At 47.7% G+C, this 19,189-nt stretch overlaps 1 protein-coding gene across 1 annotated transcript in view; it reads left to right on the top strand.

Annotated features, from left to right (window-relative positions):
- Positions 1-19,189, top strand: part of LOC147729756 (myeloperoxidase-like) — a 158,942-nt gene that overhangs the window by 112,720 nt on the left and 27,033 nt on the right. Inside the window, exon 11 of the mRNA XM_086954642.1 lies at positions 18,980-19,150. Coding sequence (XP_086810768.1) covers positions 18,980-19,150 — 171 coding nt within the window. The remainder of the gene's footprint in view (positions 1-18,979; positions 19,151-19,189) is intronic.

Raw genomic sequence — 19,189 nt, 5'->3', positions numbered from 1 at the left:
GGGGCCCCACCCCACAAGAGAAGAGAAGAGACAGGGACAAGGACAAGAGAAGAGAAGAGACAGGGACAAGGATGGGGTGGGGGCCCCACCCCACAAGAGAAGAGAAGAGACAGGGACAAGGATGGGGTGGGGGCCCCATCCCACTAGAGAAGAGACAGGGACAGGCCCCCACCCGAGAAGAGACAGGGACAAGGATGGGCTGGGGGCCCCATCCCACAAGAGAAGAGAAGAGACAGGGACAAGGATGGGGTGGGGTGGGGGCCCCAGAGACAGCGCTCTCCACTGCTCCTCTGAGGCAGCTCAGAGCCCGGCCCCCACTCTCTCCTCTCCATATGCAAAGCCCACCCCACAAGAGAAGTGAAGAGACAGGGTGGGACAAGGATGGGGTGGGGGCCTCAGAGAGCAAGAGCAGGAGACAGCACAGAGCAGTGCTCTGGACCCTGACAAGGGTGGGAGTGGGGGCCCCTAGACAGAGTATTCTCCAGGGCAAAGCTCACATGAGAAGGGATGAGGCAGCAAAATGGTGCCCTCAGGTAAGCCCTCTTGTTAGAACACACCATGGGCATCCGCAGGAGGGAAGGAGGGGGGCCGAGAAGGGTGCAAGGCAGAGGGGAAAAGGGTGCAAGGCAGAGGGGGAGAAGGATGCAAGGTAGAGAAGGGTGCAAGGCGGAGGGGAGAAGGGTGTAAGGCAGAGGGGAGAAGGGTGCAAGGCAGAGGGGAGAAGGGTGCAAGGTGGAGGGGAGAAGGGTGTAAGGCAGAGGGGAGAAGGGTGCAAGGCAGAGGGGAGAAGGGTGCAAGGTGGAGGGGAGAAGGGTGTAAGGCAGAGGGGAGAAGGGTGCAAGGCAGAGGGGAGAAGGGTGCAAGGTGGAGGGGAGAAGGGTGCAAGGCAGAGAAGAGAAGGGTGCAAGGCAAAGAGGAGAAGGGTGCAAGGAAGAGAGGAGACGGGTGCAAGGTAGAGAAGGGTGCAAGGTGGAGGGGGAGAAGGGTGCAGGGTAGAGGGGATAAGGGTGCAAGGCGGAGGGGGAGAAGGGTGCAAGGCGGAGGGGAGAAGGGTGCAAGGAAGAGAGGAGAAGGGTGCAAGGTAGAGAAGGGTGCAAGGCGGAGGGGGAGAAGGGTGCAAGGCAGAGGGGAGAAGGGTGCAAGGCAGAGAGGAGAAGGGTGCAAGGCAAAGGGGAGAAGGGTGCAAGGCAAAGGGGAGAAGGGTGCAAGGCAAAGGGGAGAAGGGTGCAAGGCAAAGGGGAGAAGGGTGCAAGGCAAAGGGGAGAAGGGTGCAAGGCAAAGGGGAGAAGGGTGCAAGGCAGAGGGGAGAAGGGTGCAAGGCAGAGGGGAGAAGGGTGCAAGGCAGATGGGGAGAAGGGTGCAAGGCAGAGAGGAAAAGGATGCAAGGTAGAGAAGGGTGCAAGGCGGAGGGGGAGAAGGGTGCAAGGTGGAGGGGGAGAAGGGTGCAAGGCAGAGGGGAGAAGGGTGCAAGGCAGAGGGGAGAAGGGTGCAAGGCAGAGGGGAGAAGGGTGCAAGGCAGAGGGGAGAAGGGTGCAAGGCGGAGGGGGAGAAGGGTGCAAGGTGGAGGGGGAGAACGGTGCAAGGCAGAGGGGAGAAGGGTGCAAGGCAGAGGGGAGAAGGGTGCAAGGCAGAGGGGAGAAGGGTGCAAGGCAGAGAGGAGAATGGTGGAAAGAAGAGAGGAGAAGGGTGCAAGGTAGAGATGGGTGCAAGGCGGAGGGGGGAAGGGGTGCAAGGCAGAGAGGAGAAGGGTCAAAGGTAGAGAAGGGTGCAAGGCGGGGTGGAATAGGGTGCAAGGCAGAGGGGAGTAGGGTGCAAGGCAGAGGGGAGAAGGGTGCAAGGCAGAGGGGAGAAGGGTGCAAGGCAGAGGGGAGAAGGGTGCAAGGCGGCGGGGAGAAGGGTGCAAGGCGGCGGGGAGAAGGGTGCAAGGCGGCGGGGAGAAGGGTGCAAGGCAGAGGGGAGAAGGGTGCAAGGCAGAGGGGAGAAGGGTGCAAGGCAGAGGGGAGAAGGGTGCAAGGCAGAGGGGAGAAGGGTGCAATGCAGAGGGAGAATGGTGCAAGGTAGAAAAGGGTGCAAGGTGGAGGTGGACTAGGGTACAAGGGGAGGAGGAGAAGGATGCAAGGGGGAGGGGGGGGAAGGTGCAAGAAGGAGGGCAAGAAGGGTGCAAGGCAGAGGAGAGAAGGGTGCAAGGGGGATGGTGATGAAGTTAAAAATGTGCCACCCCTGGAAACATTTCTGCAGACAACCATGGAACGCACACTACTTTGTAAGGGAGAGTGGGAGAGAGTGGAGAGAGAGAGAGAGTGGAGAGAAACAGTGGAGAGAAACAGTGGAGAGAGAGAGTAGCTAGAGAGAGAGAGAGTAGAGAGAGACAGTGGAGAGAGAGAGACAGTGGAGAGAGAGTAGACAGTGGAGAGAGTGGAGATAGTCAGTGGAGAGAAAGAGAGTGGAGAGAGAGTGGAGAGAGCATGGAGAGACACTGGAGAGAGTGGAGAGAGAGAGTGGAGAGAGAGAGAGACAGTGAAGAGAGAGACAGTGAAGAGAGAGACAGTGAAGAGAGAGACAGTGAAGAGAGCGAGTGGAGAGAGCGAGTGGAGAGAGAGAGGGGAGAGACCGAGTGGAGAGAGACCGAGTGGAGAGAGAGAGAGAGTGGAGAGAGAGAGAGAGTGGAGAGAGAGAGTGTGTGGAGAGAGAGAGAGTGTGGAGAGAGAGAGAGAGAAAGAGTGGAGAGAGAGAGAGAGAGTGTGGAGAGAGAGAGAGAGAGAGTCGAGAGAGAGAGAGAGAGAGAGAGAGAGAGAGAGTGGAGAGAGAGTGGAGAGTGGAGAGAGAGTGGAGAGTAGAGAGACAGTGGAGAGAGAGACAGTGGAGAGAGAGACAGTGGAGGGAGACAGCAGAGAGAGAGTGAGTGGAGAGAGAGTGAGTGGAGAGAGAGTGAGTGGAGAGAGAGAGAGTGGAGAGAGAGAGAGTGGAGAGAGAGAGAGTGGAGAGAGAGAGAGTGGAGAGAGAGAGTGGAGAGAGAGAGTGGAGAGAGAGAGTGGAGAGAAAGTAGAGAGAGAAGGGGGAGAGGGTGGAGAGAGAGAGTGGAGGGAGACAGTGGAAGGAGACAGTGGAGGGAGACAGTGGAGGGAGACAGCGGAGGGAGACAGTGGAGAGAGAAAGTGGAGAGAGAGACAGCAGAGATAGAGTGGACAGAGTTGAGAGAGAGAATGGAGAGAGAGTAGAGACTGACTGACTCAGACTGAATACTGACTGACCGAGAGACTGACTGACTGAGAAACTGACTGAGAGAGAGAGTGACTGACTGAGAGAGAGAGACTGGTTGAGAGTGAGACTGACTGACTGACAGAGACTGACTAAGGTAGAGAGAAACTGACTGAGAAAGAGAGACTGAGAGAGAGAGAGGCAGAGACTGACTGACAGAGAGATAGACTGATTGACTGTGAGAGAGACTGACTGAGAGAGACTGACTGAGAGAGACTGACAGAGAGAGACTGACTTGGAGAGAGACTGACTGAGAGAGAGAGAGAGAGACTGACTGACTGGGGTAAAGAGAGAATGACTGACTGAGAGAGACTGACTGACTGACTGGGAGAGAGAGAGGCTGACTGGGAGAGAGAGACTGGCTGACAGAGAGAGATTGACTGACTGAAAGAGATAGACTGACTGACAAAGACTGACAGAGAAAGAGACTGAGAGACTGACAGAGAAAGAGAGACTGACTAACAGAAAGAGAGAGACTGACTGACAGAGACTGACTGAGAGAGAGAGACTGACTGACAGAGAGAGAGACTGACTAAGAGAAAAACTGACAGACTGAGAGAGACTGATTGAGAGAGACTGACTAAGAGAGAGACTGACTGACAGAGAGAGAGACTGAGACTGACAGAGAGAGAGAGACGGACTGACAGAGAGAGAGACTGACTAAGAGAGACTGACAGAGAGAGACTGACAGAGAGAGACTGACAGAGAGAGACTGACAGAGAGAGACTGACAGAGAGAGACTGACTGACTGACTGACTGACAGAGAGAGAGCGAGAGACTGACTGACTGAGAGAGACTGAATGACAGAGAGTAATAGACTGACTGACACAGAGAGAGACTGACTGACAGAGAGGGACTGACTGACTGACTGACAGAGAGACAGAGAGAGAGAGAGAGAGAGAGAGAGAGAGAGACTGACTGACTGAGAGTGACTGACTAAGAGAGACTGAATGACAGAGATAGACTGACTGACTGAAAGAGAGATACTGACTGACAGAGAGTGAGAGAGAGACTGTGATGGAATTGGGGTCAAAGTGTGTATGAACCTATGCAATGCCTCTCAAGATTGCTATTGTCTAATAAAAATAAAAATGTATTATCAAAATGTGCTCTTTGTAGTTACATCTGCTTTTGAAATACTGCATTGTCGCATTGTCTAATGTTTTTAAACGGAAACGAGAAGGAGCAGTGGATGCACTTTTGTCAAAACTGAACGATAAGTGGGCCCGGTGTTGTATATCATGACAGGAGTCTGCATCAGGAAACCCACCTAAAATTGGGCAAACTTCCCCGGCCTACTGATGGCAGGGGCCCTGTAAGGGATGGACCACCCCCTATGACAGCCTGCTGGCAGACTAAGCCCAACCTTTAACTCCACCATCCAGTGTTACTTATAACGGCTGCATTGGTGACAGTGGCGTAACAATCGCCCCGCTTCCGCTGCAGTATGGCGGGTCGCTGGCCTGAGAGCTCTAGACTGGCACGGAGGATGGGAAGGGGGGCCCCCTCCATGTAGTTTGCAGGGGGGCCCCCTCATGTTTCGTTACGCCACTGTCCCTCAGCCTGCTGATCTTCACACGTCATCCTGAGCATTCACTCCCCTCTCTTCCTGGGCGCGCGGCTGCCATTGTCTTTTTGACCTTGGGCACAATTCTGTGAGTCACTGCTCTAAAGGCAAGGACTTTTCTAGCTGTTGAAGTCACGTCACAGCAGCGGCGGAGCAAGGATGCTCCGGGCCCCCTTGTTAGATGGTAGTGTAAGGGAGCAATTTTTGGGGTGCAGTGGAAACCCCCGCTCCTGGAGCCCTGTGCCATTTCCCCTGCCGCAAAAATACTGGCTATGCCCGGAGTAGCAGTAATCTGCACTAAGCATTTGTCAACACAGCAGCACATTTAGATCAATATTTTGCACTATGCCAACAAAACCCATTAGATACAGCTCTGCCACCATCATGCACACATCCCAGCATTAAACCCTTTAGCTGACAAATCAATGGCACCACTTTTAGTATATCAATATAAAGTGATAGTCACCCATTGACAAATAAGTTTGTATGTTTATTTTGTCCACTAGAGAAGTAGGCCCAGCACACACCCTTTAGTTGCCAGTTTACAGCACCTCAGTACGGATTTGTGAAAGAGATTTGCGTGCCACTAAGCGCAAAATGTGAATCCATATGTAGGAGTTGTTCAAACTTGTATATATGGTGAATTGATACTAAAGCCCTCACTATTGGCATCAGCACTCTAAGGAAAAGCAGTGAATCTTGAGCACGGCGTGCATTATTGACAGTTGTTCCAGTCTAAAAATGTGTACACGCTTGCAAAATATAACAAATGAGGATTTTTTAAACATGCTTCTTACTACCCTGCAAAATGCACATATAAGCAAGATACATGATTATTTTCTAAATAAAATGTACACAAAATAACTTGAAAAAATATATATTTCCGAAACAAATGTGCAACTTTAAATGCAATTTGTCTGAGGCATCATTTAGTAAAACATGTTTGAAACATGCCAATATAAAACGATGAATTAATGGAGAATTAGTGTAAAACCATTATAGGCAACAGGAAAATAAATCAAGGGCCTGATTCTTTTAAATAAAAAAAATACAAATAAAAGAATTTCAAATTTAAAAAAAATCACAAAAGTGCACGAGCAAGTTTATATAATTGCATATTTGCATATTTACAACTTTCAGGAATTCAGAAGAATTTACAGAGGCAGCCATGTTCCAAACAAACTTTTGAGATTTCCATTTCGAAGGAGCAAATATACATGTGCATATTTGCTGATGCGACCATCTGCTGAGGGAGTGCCAATTCACTATTCTGACACCTCCTGCTTCCCTATCCTGAAGTCAATTTTCAACCTTTTCAGTGTGAGAAGAGACTAGAGGCGAGATGGTGAATACCCTTAAACCTGTTAGTTGTGGACGCACAATGTATTACAACCATTGCCACCGGAATTATGCGGCAGAGGAGGGCCAAGTTATGCGGCAGGGTTGAGTAAATTATGCAGCCTAATGTGCCACATTTTGTGAACGTATTACTTCAATATTTAGTCATTTTTACACCTGTTAACACTGTCTGGGCATAGCCATCCCAGACAACTACAAGATCACCCGCAGGGACCGCGCCAACGGAATAGGAGGAGGAATAGCCATCGTCCACAAGTCCACCCTCAAGATCGCCACCCACGTGGAGGACAACCTCAACACCGCCGAACACCTACACTTCCGGATCCACACCGACCCCAACACCACCCTCAGAGGAACACTCATCTACAGACCCCCCGGATCCCGAGCTCAGTTCAGCGAATCCATCGCCGACCTCACCAGCACCCACGCACTTACTTCCACGGACTACATCCTCCCCGGGGACCTGAACTTCCACCTCGAGAACAACAACGATGCCAACTCTGCCACCCAAATCGACAACCTCGCCAACCTTGGCCTCAGCCAACTCGTCACCGCACCCACCCACGCCGCCGGCCACAAGCTTGACCCCATCTTCTCCACAGGCTCCAACGTTGCCTTCGACCACACCACCGAACTCCACTGGACCGACCACCGCTGCATCCATTTCCCCTTCAAGAAACCAACCACGCACCACCGCACCCAACAGCTGCCTCGCCGCTGCTGGGGCAAAGTCACCGAAGACCAGCTGATCACCTCCCTCGCCAAGACCCCACCCACCGACCCCACCAACCCAGATGCCACAACCCGCAACCTCAGACAGTGGATCGACGACTGTGCCAACACCCTCGCCCGCTCAAGAAACCCTCCAACAGCCACGCCAACAAGAGAGCCACCTGGTTCACCAACAAGCTCCAGGCCTCCAAACGCGCATGCCCGAAATTGGAGAAGACATGGCTCCATGAACGCACACCGGACAACCACGCAGCCCACAAGGACGCCACCCAGAGACACCACCACCTCATCAGATTAGCCAAAAGATCCTCCTTCATAGACCTCTTGGATAACAACGCACATGACAGCAAAGAGCTCTTCAGCATCGTAAAGGAACTCTCCAACCCCAAAGCCAACGACATCCCGCCCTCACAAGAACTGTGCGACTCTAGCAATCTTCTTCCACCGCAAGATCGCTGACATCCATGACAGCTTCAACACCACGACTGCCCCGACTACGCCAGACTCCACCCTAGTGAGCACCACCAGCGCCAACCGCCTGACCTCCTGGTCCAACGTCAAAAACGACGAGACACGCAAGGTCATGAACTCCATCCACTCAGGATCTCCATCTGACCCATGCCCACACCACGTATTCAACAAAGCAGACGCTGCCATCGCACCCCAACTACGGAAGGTCATCAACATATCCTTCGAAACAGTGACATTCCCAGAAAGCTGGAAGCACGCCGCAATCAACGCCCTCCTCAAGAAGCCCAAAGCGGACCCCCCGGACCTCAAGTACTTCCGGCCCATCTCCCTGCTCCCGTTCCTGGCAAAGGTCATCGAAAAAATCATCAACATGGAACTGGCCTGCCACCTGGAAGAGAACAACATCTTGGACCCGTCCCAGTCAGATTAAACCACAGCACCTAGACAGCCCTCCTCGCCGCCACAGACGACATCAGGCACCAACTAGACAACGGCGAAACATCAGCCCTCATTCTCCTGGACCTGTCAGCCGCCTTCGGCACGGTCTGCCATCGCACTCTAAAGACACGCCTCCTAGAAGCCGGAATCCAAGAGAAGGCTCTTGACTGGACCACGTCCTTTCTCTCCGGAAGAACCCAGAGCGTCCGCCTCCCACAATTCCGATCCGAAGCCACCAACATCATCTGCAGCGTCCCCCAGGGCTCATCCCTCAACCCGATGCTGTTCAACGTCTACATGGTCCCCCTCGCAAAAGTGGCCCGCCATCACAACCTCAACATCATCTCCTACGCCGATGACACCCAGCTCATCCTATCCCTCACCAAGGACCCATGCACCACCAAAACCAACCTCCGCGAGGGAATGAAGGCCGTCGCCGACTGGATGAGGACAAGACGGAGGTTCTCATCCTCAGACCCACCCCCTCAGCCTGGGACAACTCCTGGTGGCCGACCACACTGGGAACAGCACCAACACCGACCATGCACGCAATCTAGGAGTTATCCGCGACTCCTCCCTCTCCATGTTGAAGCAAGTCAACGCCATCTCCTCCTCTTGCTACAACACCCTCCGCATGCTCCACAGGATTTACAAGTGGATTCCCACCTATACAAGAAGAACAGTGACACAGGCCCTCGTCAGCAGCAGACTGGACTACGGCAAGGCGCTCTATGCAGGAATCCCAGCCAAACACCTACAACGACTACAACACATCCAAAACGCCTCCGCCCGACTGATCGTCAACGTCCCCCGCCACAGCCACATCACCCCCCACCTGAGAGACCTACACTGGTTCCCCGTTGACAAGAGGATCACCTTCAAGCTCCTCACCCATGCACACAAAGCACTCCACAACGCCAGACCAGCCTACCTGAACAGCAGACTCAGCATCCACACCCCCACCCGCCAGCTCCGCTCTGCCAGCCTCACCCTCGCAGCTGTCCCCCGCATCCAACGAACGACCTCCGGTGGCAGATCCTTCTCCTACCTCGCTGCCAAGACCTGGAACACCCTCCCTACCCACATACGGCAGACCCAAGACCTTCTAGCCTTCAGAAGACTCCTCAAGACCTGGCTCTTCGAACAGTAGCAGCCTCCCCCCCTCCCCTCAGCGCCTAGGGACCCTTACGGGTAAGTAGCGCACTTTACAAGTACGCTGATTGATTGATATAAAAGTTAACAGCCCTGACCCAAAAGAAAATATCAAACAACTCCGGGCACAGTCATTCACACGTCACTCTAAGCCATGCAGCTGGATAAGTTTTCAACAACACATTCATATCATTTCACCAATAAACATCCGGAAAACATTAACAAACATTTATTACATTTGCCATTGCACCACATCCACATAAGGGGCAAAGATGCCTTGAAAACATGAAAGCCCCCTGAAGCTAAGTAACGACACCAAAGCAGATATAAACACTTCTGTGCGCATAATTCTTCATACAGATCCATAACTTATTAGACTGCCATATTCCAATACAAACTATCAGAATAAACAGTATACTAAACTAACCTCGGCTTGACGCAATCTAAATGTGAAAAAAACAACATAATAAAATGACACAGATCACTCTGACAAGATCACTCTGACACTTTAGTCAACTTGAATCCTAGAGCGAAAAAGGGCGCCCAGATGTGAAAAGAGCAAAAGGTAGTTAAGTACTGTACAAATAACACAACCGAATGCTCAGACAATGGTGACAGTCGATACTACATTTACTTAGGGTGAACACAGTCTTCACTGTATACCGTCAAGGTGGTAAAATTTTGCACCGTGTGCAAGCATGGTGATGGCAATTAGTACCTAGTTCTGTTAGGTGAGTGACAGCTTACAGAGATTGCTGTCTGGAAAGGGTCGCTCAGTGCTCACTCACATCATGATAGTCTGAACTAAGAGATGTCAGTCTGGCGATAACTAAGTCACGAGATAATAAACAGAATGCAATCTGTGGTGCTAGTGTGGGGATCAACTGCTCTGAGTGGTATTAGGATGATCAGGATACTGTCATCTTAGCAAGAGCTTTCGTTTAGTAATGTCACTTTACTGAATGACTTTACTGTGAGATGCCACGTCAGACGTGAGCCCCAGGCTCTCCACACCACTGGAGTCAAGCTATCCAGGCTGATGAAGGCTGATAGCCAGAAACCGGTCCTTGGATGCTTGATTCCGGTCTGGGAAAGACATAGCTTGGTAGTTCGGACTGGACTGTTCCCATGGGGCACAGAGTCAGAGCTGATTTGCATATAGCCAGTGTCTAACCCAAGGTGGTGTGGAGTGCAAAAAAACGATGGATTTAGGCCCAGATCCTTGTACTGGGGTGAATGTATGACATTGTTCTACCTTCTGTCCATCAACTGTGTTTTTTGCAATTTTCACCCTGAGTGGGCTGGGTATGCTCAGACGTGAGCCTCAGGCTCTCCACACCACTGGAGTCAAGTTATCCAGGCTGAATGAAGGCTGATAGCCAGAAACCGGTCCTTGGATGCTTGATTCTGGTCTGGGAAAGACATGGCTTGGTAGTTCGGACTGGACTGTTCCCATGAGGCACAGGGTCAGAGCTGATTTGCATTTAGCCAGTGTCTAACCCAGGGTGGTGTGGAGTGCAAAAAAACGATGGATTTAGGCCCAGATTCTTGTACTGGGGTGAATGTATGACATTGTTCTACATTCTGTCCATCAACTGTGTTTTTTGCAATTTTCACCCCACGTTGGAAACAGTCTGCACAAAGTACTGAATATCCGGTGACAGTCTGCACAGAGAGCTGTCATAATATTAGCAGTTTACAATTGGTCCTCTTACGGTGGTTGCACTCAGCAGTCACTACTATCAGGAAGATGAGAGTATATAATGGGTTATTGCTATTTTAACGATAGTCCCCACTCAAAGCTGTCATGGTTATACATCAGTCTCCAGCAAGTCTTCTTAGGGAGAAACCATATTCCCTAAGTGGTTTCAGGGTGCTCTCATTATACAGTCTATACTTTCGGGGAGGTGGAAGTGTACACCAGGCAGTTACAACGATGACGATCTGTGCCGACTCTCTGCTGGATGACAACGGTTTGCAGTGAATGTTTCTCAAGTGTGATAGCGTTCTGCAGTCCATACAGTCAAGAGTATGTGACTTATAGAGGATGTACACCGCGAGTACTGATTTCTAGAAGAATGAAACCAGTTTTCAATGAATGCTACGAGGGTGGCACCATTATGGAGCGAGTGTTGGCAGTGCACTGAGTGCCCTCGTGAATTTTGACAGCCTGTACAAATCGCTGCAGAATGGGGCAAGAGCTGTCAGTGCACTTCATGCCTTAAGGATGGTGACATCTGCAGTTTACTGTTGTTGGGATGCAGTCTGCAGCTTGTCTTTTTGGGATGGTAGCAGTCAGTACAGTCCAGGTGGACAATCGAAGAAGAGACGTAACCTGACTGCTGAGCAGGGTCCCCACACAGACCGCCATTCCAAACCTAGTTCCACCCCCATTACCCGCCGTAGATTCCCTCCGTGATTCGGCTTCGTTTCAAAGGCCTCCAAGGTTTGCTGCAGTCCGCTTTCCTCCGCTTCATCCTTTCTCCCTTGCACGCTGCCTGCACTGGGCACGAGTCACATTGACAGAAAAAGAGATTTTATCTACTGTTTGAAACAAAGAAATAAATATATTGGACCCTCCTTCATCCTCTAGTGCAGCCTCAACATGACACGCGTAAACCCCAGCCAACATTATGATTGATCACCTTGCTTGCAGACCAATCAGCAGCCGCGGAGGAAGGGGGCACAACAAAATCCAACTGGTGTAGAAACCTAGCTGCCAATCATCTCAGCATGGGGAATGAGAAGTGAAATATAGAAGTAGAAGAAGGACCAGATCTGCAGTTCTTTCAGAAGCCTCCGATTCACAGACATAGAAAAACAAGCACGGTACCGCAAAGGCAGCCGCATGTTTACTTTCGCATCGTACTTCACTTTAAGTGAAGCCGAATGTGAATAAAAAAGTGCGTACCACCTAGTGAGGGAGAGAGTGTCACGTTGCCGGTAAAAGATTAAATCCCGGGGGCGTTGCCAAAAGGAGACAAGGCGGCAACAAGGAAGCACTAAGAAGCCTTCTTTACAATCACCAGTCAGCGTTTTACATTGGAGATGGCGCTGGCTAATTAAAAAGATGGGCGGGGCTTCAACTACGCCTTCGAGAGCTTTGGAATCTGAAATGATTCCAAGAAGCTCTCGAATGCCGAGAGTAGCGCATGCGCTGCTTTTGACAGCCGAGACCCAAAAAACGGACCGCCTGTGCCAGGGCACAAAACAGAGCCCGATAGACCCGTTTTGAGCCCCCCCTTTAAAAAACTGCTTGTCAGCACCAGTGAGATCCGGCCCACTTAAAGCCCTGGGCGGAAGGAAACCTTAGGGAGCCCCCCTGCAAGCAATGTTGAGGGGGGCCTCTCGCAATCCCCATGCCCTCGAGCTGACAAGCTGAGGGCTGTCCCTTTTTGTCTAATTGGCTGCCCCCCTCGCACTGTAGAGTATGTGGGGTGTTCGTTATGCCCCTGGTGGGCACCTGATCTTGGCTACACTGTAGGGTTTGTTGGGCGCCATCGCACCTCAACAGACATCTTGGTGGCCACGCTCACTGTAGATTTTGTTTTCCTAACTGCACCTTTGCTCACCCGGGCACTTTTATAAAAAACTTTAGTATAATGATAGGACGCCCTCTTAGCACTGCATTTAGCGTTTCTTCTTTGGATGCTAGAAAATAAATGCTCAGAGATGCATTGGAGCATCTGGATCTATCGCCCTGATGAATGGGAGCTTCGATTATCACAATAATAAGGAGCACAAGGGGAAAACTCACAACTATAAACTTGTACGAATATTCCTTATGATTATTTTTCTTCTTGTGCTGCAATCGAATGTGAGTAATCTTTCTCATCAGTGTGTGAACGAGTTACTGCATTAGGTGCTGCAGGACATAAACAGCGAGGAAAGAGAGGGATCCATCATAACATTTTCTTTAATTCCAGCAGTACAACTCAGCATTTCTTCTGTTCCTCTAATACATTGTAAGTTTTAAACATAATTTAGGGTTGGGTCATTTCCAGCAGCATGTTTTGGAGTAATGCTGATCAAGAATCTTCCAAAATATTTTAATAAACATCAAATAAATGCTAGAGACTGTGATAAAACATTTAGGGCCAGATGTAGGTAATTCCTATTTACCGACTCTTAAATACGAAATTTTACCGATTCGGTATTTAAGAGTCGGTAAATAGGAAGGGGGCAGATGTAGTTAATTCTAATTTTAGAATTACCGAATTGGTATTTACCGAATCGGTAAATACCGAATCCTGCAAGGGTGCAGGGGGTGTCACTTTGACACCCTCTAGCACCCCAAGTTCAGGCTTGTGTGACATGTGGCACACATAAATGCCCTAAGGGCATGTCTGAGTGTCACATGGCACAGGTGTACATGCACAGATGTGCATGTACACCTGAATTCGGTATTTTACCACCCAATTGGATTGGGTGGTAAAATACCGAATCCTGAAGGCCTGTAGCACTGTAAACAGTGCTACCTACATCTGGGTTTTACCGAATCGGTATTTTACAGAATCGGTAAATTTACCGATTCAGTAAATTTACAGATTCTGTAAACAAATTGCCCCTACATCTCAAAAACCAATTACCGGTCGGTAACGGCCGAAATCGGCCGTTACCGACCGGTAATTGGCGACCTACATCTGGCCCTTAGTACTGTTCTATTACTCCCTAAAGAGGACATGGGGAATGAGACTCTGTTGTGGCCTCACCCTCTACTGAACTGATGTGCAGGAAACATGCTGGGTTGAAGACATATCACCTCACATTGCTTTTATGTGGTTCTTTCCCGAATCCATTGACCATTGCCACATTGAATGAATGCTAAAATGTAGTCTAAGAGGTCTGCACAGTGAGCAAAGTGAGAGCCGGAAAAGAAGCACCACTGAGGCAAGGGGGCTGTATCAGGCAGACCTAACAAAGAGACCTGCCCACCTACACTCCTTGTGCAACCTAATAGCTTGATGTGAAAAAGAAGTTAGAAATGTGCTTTGGTTATCCTTCTCCTGCTGTTGAAGCAACTGTCTGAACTTCTTGAACATACGAAGACGAGATGCATTCTAAAAAACTATACACAATTGTGAAAAACCTCCTTATAAGGTCACAAGATGGGCTATTTATGTAAACAAGCCATCTTGTGTTATAGAAGTGTAACCACCGGGCAGCGTTCCCCTTCATCCCCGGGTTTAGAGCAAGTAGACCAAATCTAGGATAAGATGGCATGTAATAATGACTCAATTCAATATGTTCTTCATGTTTTGTTTTTAAAAAACACCCTCCTCTTAGTGGTTTCTTTTTTTTTTATAAAGTCTTTTTATTGCAAAAAGAAAAGTGTTGGTCAGTACACAGCAATTAACAATTATTACAGTGTTGCATTCACAGATTGTCCTCGAACCACATTACCTCTGATGTCATAGTACACAAGGTTGTAGTAATACAAAGAACACTTAAGGCGTTAAGGCTCATCAAGGAAGGTGATCAGGGGAGGTTCACATAATTTGCAGGGATATTCATTCCATTTTGACCAGATTGCCACCCATTTCCTGGGACAACCCCGGGCTACATAGACTATTTTTTCCTCAGCATACACCAGTACATGTCTTTCTTCCATGCACTGAGCGTTGGAGGTGTTCCCGCTCCCCATAAACGCGCTATATTGCGTTTTGCTATTACCTGCCAAGTGTCGCCCATATTTTGCCTTTTGCAGATAAGTCGGTAGGCTCCCAAATATTCAAGAGGCATCTTTTAACTTCAGGTCACCGGTCAACCCCCCAGACCGCACGCATACAGTTGTGCACCCGCCTCCAATAGTCTTGTATTAGAGGGCACTCCCATAGTATGTGGAGAAACGTCCCCTCCTCAGGGTTATCTTACAGGCGATCCAAGGGCAGGCAACTGTACCAACCTATGCTGCCCTGCTCGCCTGATGAGCCAAGCACTGTGGAAAACCCAATCAGCGCTACCTTTATAGGGGTGATCCCCCTTACTGGATCACATGACACATTGGTCCCTTATTACTCAGGCCCCTTTCAGGGTGGAGCGTAGCAAGGAAAGCCCCCGGTTGTTCAGGCCCACAACTGCTCGAAGGACTAACGGGGCGCCGTCGTCACTGTTCCAGGGCCCTCCCCTGAGGCTCCTGGGATTTGGCTCCTGGCACCATTATTGTGATCCTGCAGAGGTATCCTTCTTTACCCAAGCTGCTTCAAGATCGACCTGTAACTCCTCCTGCAATGACAAAGAAAACATTACAACGTCAAGGTGAGCCCATCTCTGGAGCTGTGTCCCCCCCGGAGCCGCTCAGGTACACTGGGCACCCACCGTTACCCGCTCCATATGTCCGGCACTTCCCGCCACGTGATCGCGAACGTTCTTGACATGACTCACCACCAACTTGGAGTGGTGCATTACCAAATACTAGTGAATGACCTGTCTTTGTTTTCTCTGTGATTCACGAATAACCTGACAAATCGTCACGTTTACCGCCTCCGATTATGCCTCAATGGATCATAGAATACTGTTCAGTTGTGGGGCAACTGCTGCTAGCTCCCAGTATGAATGGAGCCAGGGCGATATCTATTCTTCTAAAAAAATGTTTTTAAAGGAAAACGTAGTAATAATGACAGCATGTTCCTGCCACCGTAGACCTACACAATCAATAGGTACTTAATAAAGAGAAGGGTTAACTTCCTCAGGTTCTCGTTGTTATCATTGTTGGGAGGCAGGACACTGTGCCCAACAGTCCATACAGCAGGACACTTATACAGGGGGCAACTATTCCTAGACGGTCATCGGGGTGAGTACCGACCTGGGGGTTTTGATTATATTCTGTTAAGAGTGTTCCAGGGCATGTCATCATTCAGGCCTATTTCATGGCTTCGTACCCTGTAAATCTATTTCAGTTCCCTCAGAAATAAGATTTTGTCTGGAGTTCGGTTTCTGGGAGGGATGTATGGCTTATCTAGTACAATCCAAAAGAGGTATCTAGGGAAAGATCAAACTGCACTGATTGTATCTGAATGCACTGGGTCTTTTAATTTTATCTTGATTTTTAACCTATTTTTATTTCGCTGAATTTTAATGATTTAATTCCTGGTTTTGCCTGTATCTCATGCTTGTATTGTCTTTTATGGTTTTTATACAAAAATTATTTTAACTGAACTGGTGAAGGGCCAATACAGTTGAACAAACCAAACCTATACTTCTTTGATAGTGTGATGTTTAGTTATACGAAATCCTGTCCTGTTTGGGTTTCTGATGTTTCTTCAATAAAGCAACCCTTTTAATAAATGCAAGCCGTGTTTGCCTCTGCTTAAGATTTTAATTGAGTACTATTTTTCCCTATATTTTTGCATAGGTTACCACCTTGTTTTAAAGTCTGCAGTATCAGAGTCATTCCTTTGGGTTTGTTAATATTTGCCTACTAGTAATTTTTCTCCGAGCACTATCAGATGGAAATTTTAATTTGTACAAGAAAGTTCCTATCCGTAGATTTAAAAGGTAACTTACTTTTCAATTTCCCATATTCGGACTCTAATGCCGAATATAGGAACACTGTGTTAATCCTTCTTACTTGAGCTGTAATCTCAAATGTGTTCTGTTGGTTTATCTATCATTTAAACTGGCTAACTGTTAGCGCCTTATCTTCACAAATTTCTAAGATGCCATCTATCTTCTAAACATATGATACTACTTAGGGAGGAGGTACATGGCTAGAAAATATCCTCTTTCCTAAAGGAATGAGTATGAAGGTTTGCGAGACTTGGTGCAAACTGTGAGTACCTAAATGCATCATATCTGTAAATATAGAGTTTCTTCATATTTGAAGAAATGTTTGGTTAGGACATTAAATCAGTGGTGAAAGAAATAAGTATGTATTATAACCATTTACTTTCCCTCTGAATTGCCTCTACATAGATTATGGTGGCTCTTTGAAGGATATCAGTATAGCGAGATTCTACCTTGAGTGTATTTAATATATGTTTAGTAGGGTAACATTTTATAATCTTCAACAAATTGAGGGCATCCTTGGTATTCAACACACATACAGGAACAGCCATTTCTAAAGGACTAAAAAACACAAAACGTAAAGATTGTAACACAGACCCTATAGCTATGAGAGGAGGTCTAAATCAGTGTGTATGTTAGTTTCAACTTGTTAGGGTGTTGTTCTGTGATCATACCATTTCACATACATGCTAAAGCTCAAATTTAGATCAATAGTAGTAGGTGTGGCACACTTACACCCAGCCGGTGTCAAAGATTGACTCTGGAAATTGAATTGCACAGCTTTAACACAGTGAGGAAAAATAAACTCCCTGAACTTTCAAAAGGCCAAATGGAGTGAGGGAAAATTCAAGTGTAGGTTTAGGTTTGAAGGTGATCGAACAGTGATAATTATTCACTGGCTTCGAGGATACATGAATGGCTGCACTGAAAGGTTGTAACAATGAGCTGACATAAGATTTGGTACTTTACAGCCAGAATTAAGTTCCTATGTTAAATTGCTGATGGAACCCCAAATCAAACCAGTACACAAGTGGCACCTAACGGTTCACTCTGTAATTTAAGGGATATTCCCATATTACACTGAAAAAAGAAGGGAGGTCCCGGAAATGTATCCAATCTGCGACAGGGGGAATTATAAGCCAAAAAACAGTGTATGTCCCAACTCAACACAGACAGCTATGTTGGTGTAGCTAATTATATCAAACGGGAAAATAGATCACGTACTAATAGAGACCACACAATAGGGAAAACATTATTTTGCCAAATGCCACTTCATTGAATCTACACATTACAGTATCATCAAAATTTATAACATCACAACATTAATTACAAAACCATGGATCGCTTTACAAATGTCAAGTAGGGTTTATTTCATACAATTGCTACACAAATACATTTAAAATTGGAGTAAATCCAAACACAATAAAAAAGATTAAAAACACTAAATTATATATTCACATGTCCAATACAATTGGAGATAAAGGTTTGAGATAGTTGTCAACACAGAGTTTCGGTTTTCTGAGATTACAACACCTTCTTCAGGACAATTCTCAGCTAAAATCTTTGGTCAGAGGAATGACTTCATTGACTTCTGTATTTTCTTTGCTTTTAATATGTCAGGACCCAAATGAGGATAAAGGGATTCTGATCCTTGCTAGGTTTTCAAATTAACCTGCTCTCTTAATGGAGTCAAGATATAGGGTGTCCAGAGGAGCCATCAGAAGGATACCTTGATATCTTGGTATATTCGGGGTAAAAAACAAATTAGTGGCCAAGCACGGAAAGCTGATATGTATCCGCCATATGGTTTGTAGGGGTTGTCCTCCTTTGTATGCTGATCAATTAAAAACAATCTATATCGGTTACTATGGCCTCCCTGCTCCGTCTGGATAACACCGCACTCGTCCCTTTTGATTCGAATGAAAATCGAATGAAAATCTGTGTTGAGTTGGGACATACCCTGTTTTTTGGCTTATATTCCCATATTAGTAATTCAAGAGACCCAAAGGGGAACACAATATATCCTATGTATGTATGGATGTGTAAAGACGAGTCTCAAGTCAACAAGGGATGATCCAAATCAAAACTGGCACTCTATGACAAAGAATCACTACTATGCAGCCCAAATCAAAAACTTAAAAGGCTCAGGTTCAGGTTAAGTACAAAGCTTACATGCGTTCTCTAGCTTTACAAAAACAAGATGTGCCACTATTTACAAGGGTGGTTGAATGGTTACATATGCCGTACAGTAGTAGCAGTAAAGTAGTTGCTCCAATCATAGGACACCTTTTGACACACTTAAATATGTTGCCAGACCATGCATTTTCTAAGTAATGCTAAAGGCTAACCAGAAAATTGATCTTTCATCTCCCTTCATAATGGCTCCATCTTAGGTAACATAGTGCCTTATTTCTCCTGACTTGTTCACTCAATATAGCAATAGTCACAATCAGTGTACAGCATAAATAATAATATATATATAATTATATTTTCCAGGTGGCATTGACCCTCTTCTTCGTGGCCTCATGTCAAATCGTGCAAAGCTGAACAGGCAGCATCAGTTGGTGGTGGATGAACTGCGAGAGCGTCTCTTCAAACTATTCATGAGGATGGGACTTGATCTGCCAGCTATCAACATGCAACGTGGCCGAGAACATGCTGTTCCAGGTATTAACTCAATAGAAGAAGGAACGCATATTTAGGTTA

This window comes from Lissotriton vulgaris, chromosome 2_1 (genome assembly GCF_964263255.1).
Source record: "Lissotriton vulgaris chromosome 2_1, aLisVul1.2, whole genome shotgun sequence".
Taxonomy (NCBI): Eukaryota; Metazoa; Chordata; class Amphibia; order Caudata; family Salamandridae; genus Lissotriton; species Lissotriton vulgaris.
The sequence above is the reverse complement of the archived record's forward strand: the minus strand, read 5'-3'. Positions and strand labels throughout refer to the sequence as shown.